Source organism: Priapulus caudatus, unplaced genomic scaffold, assembly GCF_000485595.1.
Source record: "Priapulus caudatus unplaced genomic scaffold, Priapulus_caudatus-5.0.1 Scaffold2742, whole genome shotgun sequence".
NCBI classification, from domain to species: domain Eukaryota; kingdom Metazoa; phylum Priapulida; class Priapulimorpha; order Priapulimorphida; family Priapulidae; genus Priapulus; species Priapulus caudatus.
The window spans coordinates 1-7,112 of NW_014579803.1; the positions used below are offsets into that span (position 1 = coordinate 1).

At 42.1% G+C, this 7,112-nt stretch overlaps 1 protein-coding gene and 2 long non-coding RNA genes across 3 annotated transcripts; 2 read left to right on the forward strand and 1 right to left on the reverse strand.

Moving 5' to 3' along the window:
- The first annotated feature begins 315 nt into the window (after positions 1–315).
- Positions 316–960, forward strand: LOC106819008 (craniofacial development protein 2-like). Its single transcript, XM_014823669.1, has 2 exons — positions 316–449; positions 540–960. The coding sequence occupies exons 1-2, from the start codon at positions 316–318 to the stop codon at positions 958–960; spliced, it is 555 nt and encodes a 184-aa protein (XP_014679155.1).
- A 259-nt stretch (positions 961–1,219) lies between these two features.
- LOC106819011 lies at positions 1,220–3,377 on the forward strand. Its single transcript, XR_001395330.1, has 3 exons — positions 1,220–2,167; positions 2,492–2,749; positions 2,954–3,377. It is a non-coding gene; the product is annotated as an uncharacterized LOC106819011 (long non-coding RNA).
- A 3,202-nt stretch (positions 3,378–6,579) lies between these two features.
- On the reverse strand, positions 6,580–6,846 carry LOC106819010. Its single transcript, XR_001395329.1, has 2 exons — positions 6,813–6,846; positions 6,580–6,761 (listed from the first exon to the last, which is right to left on the reverse strand). It is a non-coding gene; the product is annotated as an uncharacterized LOC106819010 (long non-coding RNA).
- Positions 6,847–7,112: the final 266 nt, after the last annotated feature.

The window sequence follows — 7,112 nt, forward strand, 5'->3', positions numbered from 1 at the left end:
AAGTAGAATAATGTAGTCGTGAAATAGCACTATTTTCCCGTTTTTCCGTTGTACACTCTAGGTATTATCCGCTCTTGATTGCATTGACATTGTCTTTTGTGGTGATTAACATTAATACATGTTATGTGGAATATTTAATACATATATTGTGTTACCATGTGGATTTCGCCTATTTCACAAACTTGTGCTGCAGTGGTTGTTAAGATAATTTTTATTGCTGCTAATAATATTCAAAGGAAAGAACGCTAAGTACAAGTGCTACTGGTCTGGTAATGATAAGGGGACTGGTGGTGTCGGTGTGTTGCTGGCGGAGGAATGGATTGGGAATGTTTTGAGGTGCGGCGTGTTTCGGACAGGATCATCCTGCTGAGGTTGGTGGTCGGCAGCTCTGTGCTGACGTTCCTGTCAGTCTACGCTCCACAAGTCGGTCTCAGCGACGTGAAGGACCAGTTTTACGACTAGCTTCGTGCAACGGCTGCTAAGGTCCTAGCATCTGAACTCCTTATTCCTTGTGGTGACTGGAATGGTCATGTGGGAAGGGATGGAACTGGCTTCAGGGAGGTGCATGGAGGGTATGGGCTTGGTGTGCGGAACGTGGAAGGAGAGAGAATCCTGGAGTTTGCAGTGGTCAATGACTTAGTCGTTGGAAACACATGCTTCAAGAAGCACGAGTGCCACCTCGTCACGTATCAATCTGGTGGTATCTCCACACAGATCGATTACATTTTGTTCCGTTGTAATCAGCGCAAGTTGATTGTCAATGTAAAGACCATACCCGGCGAGGAGTGTGCCACACAAAATCGCCTGCAGGTGTGTGACATCAAGGTTGAAATTCCGTCACTGCCCAAGCGTAAATTTGTGCCTCATATAAAAATATGGAAGTTGAAGGATCCTGTGACCAGGCAGAAGTTCCGTGTGGCTTTTACACAGCGTACTGTGGACGCACAACCCCTTGGCTAACTACGAACTGGCTTATTATCAGACAGAGGTCAAATGTGATAAAAATGAATGCCCTTCATCATTTCATGTATTTTATCTATTTATTAATAATTTGTTAAAACATAATTTCTCAGGTGTCCAATGCTTGTGCTCTAGATCATTTTGTTATATTAGGTATAAAATTGTACATGCATACATGTATAACAAATTATATTACGAAAATTGTTGAAATGATTCATGCATCGCAAGTTTATTCCTTTCAGGTTTGTGATCATGACCATGAAGCTAAGCGAAAACTTATTGCCGCAAGTGCTTTGGGGGAACGGATGTTGCATGAGATCGAAGCTGACCCGTCAAGACCTGTCAAACGGGTTTATAATGCTGTTCTGCAACAGGCAAGCGACATAAACCCTGATGAGGAGCCGGCATTTGGCAGCTTGAGGTCTAAACTGACACGGAAAAGGGCATCTCTCAACCCCCCCATTTCTGCAACAATTGAGGAGGTTGAAATACCAGAAGAATGGAAGAGGACATGGAATGACCGTAATTTTTTGAGCCATCAGGACAATGATTAGGAGATATTACTATTTGCCACCGACTCGAACTTGCGCAAATTGCAGCAATCTCGTGACATCTACATCGATGGCACTTTTAAGACGTGTCCCGCACCATACAAACAGTTTGTCACTGTACATGGTATGTACAATGGGAGAGTGCTACCTTTTGCGTTTGCATTAATGGAAGGCCGAACTGTTGGTGATTACCGCCAGATATTACAGCATTTGAAGGAGGAAGTCCGTCGGTTGACTGGCCATTGCTTTAGGCCAAGGAAGGTCATCACTGACTTTGAAGTGGCCTTCATCACCGCCGTGGAAACAGAATTGCCACGTAGCAATACATGTGGCTGTTATTTCCACTTCTGTCAAAGTGCGATCATGGCGGATGATTCAGCAGCTTGGGCTGGTTGGACCCTACAGACGACAATACCGCGTGCGGAAGTTGCTCCGCAAATTTATGGCAATAGGGTATTTGCCACTGGCCCTTGTGCGGAACAATTTCCGTTTACTGTTAGATAGAAATTCTACCCAGCGCATCATTAACCGCTATCCTGCTGTTCAGGATTTTATTCAGTATCTCCAGAGGAACTATCTGGATGGACAGTTTCCGGCTCAGTTGTGGAATGTTTTCGACAGGGATAGTGACACGCGCACAAATAATCACGTCAAAGGTGATGATAATTAAATTCTGCAATTAAGGATAAGGCCATCCAAAAAAATATAATTTATATATTTAAAATATATATGTAAATGAAATGATTAGATTTTACTTTTGTATTAACTAGCATTTCATTTGTGTCCTAATTTCTTGTTAGCCTCCCTCAATGATTTGTGATGAATAAACCTCCCTCCCTTATTAATTCTTAGAAGCTACCAGCTAAACAGCTGCACATTAACAGTCTGAGTCAGAAATTCAAGAATCATGCTTATAATTACCCAAGTATGTTTTCATAAATAATTGAACTTTAGATATAATATGAGAAATTTCATTTTAGGTTTCCACCACAGATGGAACAATAGTTTGAGCCGACACCACCCTTCCATGCGGGTTTTCTTGAGAAAGTTCAAGGATGAACAGAGGCTTGTCGAGGTCTCCGCTGCAGCCGCCAGGAGAGGGGAAGCTCCTCCACGCAGGCGAAGAAAATGGCGTGATCTCGAACACCGCATCCGGAGGCTGAAGCATGAGTACAACACTGGAGCCAGGACATTGAGCAGTATTGGAACGCCATTGTTTATGTCATAAAAACATACATGTATGATATTATTCTTTGCTTTATTGTGTACAAAATATGTGTTATTTTCCAAACATCTGTAGGGCTGTGCTGTGCATTGAGTATCCATAGTTAATATTATTGTAAATTATAGTGGCTTGTTTGTTATGTACAATAATTAGCTAGATAGTTATAGTACAATAGTTAGCTACAATAATTAAATGTTACTGTTTTCGTGTGTTTCAGATAAGTTATCTCTGGAAGTTTGGTTCCATGTTGACAGTGGAGATCTACCATAGGGTCTATACCAAAATTATTACCACTTGAACGGTTGGCTGGGTTGATGCGTAGGCCAATGGCCACTGACAGTGGGTGTATGGCAAGTTTTTGCCCAAGAAACAACCTATTATTGTCTTTGTTTTCTTGAAATACTAAACCAATTGTTTTATGTTTATGAAAGTTTATTCTTTTGACAGGTTAAGGTTTAGTGAACATTTAACGTAAGGGACATGCTACATTTTAATGGAACTTTTTTGAAAGTTCCTTTCTGTTTAGAACTCAATTTACAGTAATATGTTTTTCGGTTTTGTTGTGAAAGAGGAGATTATGTATGGCATTATTTTGATATATTTTTAATTGGCCAATGGGTGTGGAGTTGGTGGGTGGCGTTGGTGGGTGGTGCTGATGGGTGGTGCTGATGGGTGGTGCTGATGGGTGGTGCTGATGGGTGGTGCTGATGGGTGGTGCTGATGGGTGGGGTTGATGGGTGGCGTTGCTAGAAAACCAATAAAAATGGATGATATATGATTCATTGTATAAACAAAGTTTTAATGATAAATAGAAATCATGTTAACAGAATTTCTTTTTTTATAACTGAATAAATACTATAAAATACTTTGTTTTATAACTGAATAAATACTATAAAATACTATACTATATATACTATTAAAATAAAAATATTATAGTTTCATCTTTGTTTCCGTGTTTTCATTATTCCGAGAAGTTTCATCACAACTGTTACATGTACATTAAGTGCAGCATACAGATTTTGATAGTCCGCGTTCAATGCTTTGCAAATTCTGTTTGACCTCTGTTTAAACATCTCCGAACTGAGTGAAATCCACGGGATTCTAATGAGTGAGGGACAACGGCGAAATGTGATGTTTTGGCGGTTCAGTAGAATATGCGTTAAAAATATTATTCATGAACCTGGGGATTATCGCACGAAAACCAAGGCTAAGGCTAGGCAATTGTTTGTAAACAAAACACGAGCACCGTACAGCACATATACACCCGCAGCGTATACCACTTAAATGTAAATAATAAGAAAAAATACTAAAAAAAATTTAAATTTAATTAATATTTAAATTAAAAATTAAAAATAAATAATAAATTAATTAATTAATTAAAAAATAATAATTAATTATAACTTAATTACAACATTAGGACCATAGAATCGGCACCCAACTCACCCCTGTGACGTTTTCGACTGAGTGGGCTTTTGAACTAGTGGGTTCCTTTTAGACATTTAAATGTAAAAAAAAAATTTAAAAAAAAAATTAAAAATTAAATTAAAAAAACAGTAGAAAATTCAATCGATAATTTAATTAATTTAAAAAATAAATTAATTAATTAACAATTTAGAAATAGATGCAGATACCCACCCTGGTATGTTTTCGGACTAAGTGGGCTTATCGGAGCTAAGTGGGTATTTCGGACTAGTGGCTTTCGGACTATTGGGGCCGTCGACTAGCGGCGAGCAGTCACCGAACGGCTGCGGCCCTCGAGCCAAAATCTTGGCACGGGCCTAACTTAGGCGTCGGGCGCCAAAAACGTCCCGTGTGTAACGCCGCCTAATTAGTACCAGCAAGGGCATTTCGACATGGCAGGATTTAATAATGATTAGATTTGAAATGCCCTGACAAACCAATAGATCCCAGCAGCCATTTTGAATTCCAATCATGCCACCCATCGAGAATGAACATTACTGATATTGGGTTTAAATGACCTGCGGCGGCTGGAAAGTTGTGGTCACAAGAGCATTTTGGACATGCTGACTTCATAATGGATTGAGTTCTGAAAATGTCTGACAAACCGCATATGGGCACAATTTTGAATTCAAGTTAATGGCCACATGAACGAAATCATTGGAACATTACTATTTGGGGTTTCAAGTGACTTGCGGCGGCTGAAAAATTGTGGTACACAAAGAGACATTTGACATGCTGACTTGCAAATAAATGATTGATGGTGCACGTGTCTGACAAACGCAATCATGGCAGCCGATGTCTTGAATTCCAGTATGGCCGACATAACGAAAACATTGGAACATTACTATCTGGTTTTAAATGACCCTCGCGCGCTGAACTTGTACACAAGAGGGCATTTTGCGCCCAATGCTGAGTTCACTAATGGATTGATTTGACATGTCTGACAGACATATGGCACGCATCTGTAAATTCCAGTATCAGGCCGACATGGACGACAATGGCTAAAAAATCCTTCAGGTTTGCTAAAAATCACGTAAAGGCACCCACTGAATACTTGGAAACTCAGGAAGTTTTTTATATACTGCGGCTAGAGTTTCATTGTTCTAAGTCAGAGGGCAAAACAAGCCTAATTACAGACGGGCCAGCGCCAAGCCCCAAAAGGCTTCCCTCTCGTGTNGTTTTATTCCGCTCCGCAAGTATATACGCATCGACATATAACATAACATGCACCTTTTGAACTAAAACAGGTATAAGGGATAAAAAAAAAAAACACGTATGGTGCATGCTTACATGGTGTATGCAGGAAAAAACCCTCGAGTATTAACGTTTATAACTAACGTTTTCACTTTAATTACGAAATAAATGCCGACACAAGATTGATTCACATGCCCATTTTAAGTATTTCCCTCTCGTTCATCTCTTGCGTTCTTGTTCCTTTCGTGTGACTGCATCCTTCTCTTTCTTCGTCGGAATCTATTCTTCCTTTCTCGTCCTTCTCCTCTCCGTTGACAACCTTGCCGACGCGGCGGCCACAACGGTTCTCCTTCTCCAATATCTCCAGCCGATCCTCGTCGTCATCGTCGTCGGCGCTAGCGCAGCCTGGCTCCCATCTCATCATCAAAACTCGCTCTTTCCGTCCCTCTCTCCCTGTCTCGCTCTCCGTCATTCTTCCTCTGTTTCTTTGCTGGCCCATAGATCGATATAGTTTTTCGGCTATACTCTCCCATCTCGTCATCGGAACTAGCTCTTTCCGTCCTTCTCTCCCTCTCTCGCTCTCCGTCATTCTTCCTCTGTTGCGTTGCTGGCTCGTAGATCGATATAATAAAGTATAACTTGCGCATAACTTCCCGCAAAGGGATACCCAGGTTTTGGACTATCACGGCAACCAAAATGTAACGTTGGAATGAAAGTTCACGTAGAAATGATGAAGTAGATCCAAATCCAGAACTTGTGTGGTAAACTGTATAACCTTTAATATCTTACACACATCACATCTCCTTACACACCGACAAAGACCCGCGCACACGCGCGGTCGCGCGGACCGCGACCGCAAGGAAGATACTTTTGCGACCAGAACCAGAATCCGAATCCTCTCTACCCTCACATCTCTCTCTATATATTCCCCCAAAACTCCTACAAACCACAGGCTCCACGCACATGTACCCGTTCTCCCAGACCGCGTCCTACCCCTCATTTCACAATGACCCTCTGATCTGTCTAACCTAACCACGTCTACCATTCTCCCTAATACATCAATGTAGCTGCGCATCTTGTTGCGCGACGCTCTGTCTAGCTAGACTATGGCTAAAACAACTACCAGTCTAGCTCCACTGACTAATCCATGTAACACGTGCAAAACAAATGTTACACACTCTCTCTCTCTCTCTTCTCTCTCTCTGACGGATCTACCCTCTGTTCTCCTATCCCTCCCATGTCTATCACGCCCTTCCTCTCGCCGTCTCCTCTCCACGTCCCTGCCCACCCCGATCCTGCGATCGTCCGACCGACCTCCGCCGTCCCCGCGATCTCTCCGTCGTTCCTCCCCGAGACCTCCATCCGGCGACCTTCGTCTAGAGGTCACCGCAGGGTCACCACCACGACCTCCATCCGGCGACCGCGACCTTCGTCTAGAGGTCACCGCCGGGTCACTTTTTTGTCCACAACATCAATAAAAAAAATCATTTTAGGGGGGCAGCTGCCCTCCCTAGATTTTGAAACAATATTAAAAAAATAAATTGTTCTACTAAAGGAGAATTGTCGTAGTCAGAATGAAGGCTGTACATGTACTCAAAAGTGCCTCATATACCATCTCCTGCGATCTACATTTTCAAAATTTTCTGTGGGAGGACCCCCAGACCCCCCCCCCCCCCACAATATTTTTCTCACTCCCTCCTTGAAATCCTGGATCCGCCACT

Bases quoted from the DNA above. Each gene is read 5' to 3' on its own strand.
- LOC106819008 (XM_014823669.1), top strand. From the start codon at position 316: ATGGATTGGGAATGTTTTGAGGTGCGGCGTGTTTCGGACAGGATCATC. The intron at 450-539 runs GTTTTACGACTA...TCATGTGGGAAG, and splicing joins CTCAGCGACGTGAAGGACCA to GGATGGAACTGGCTTCAGGG.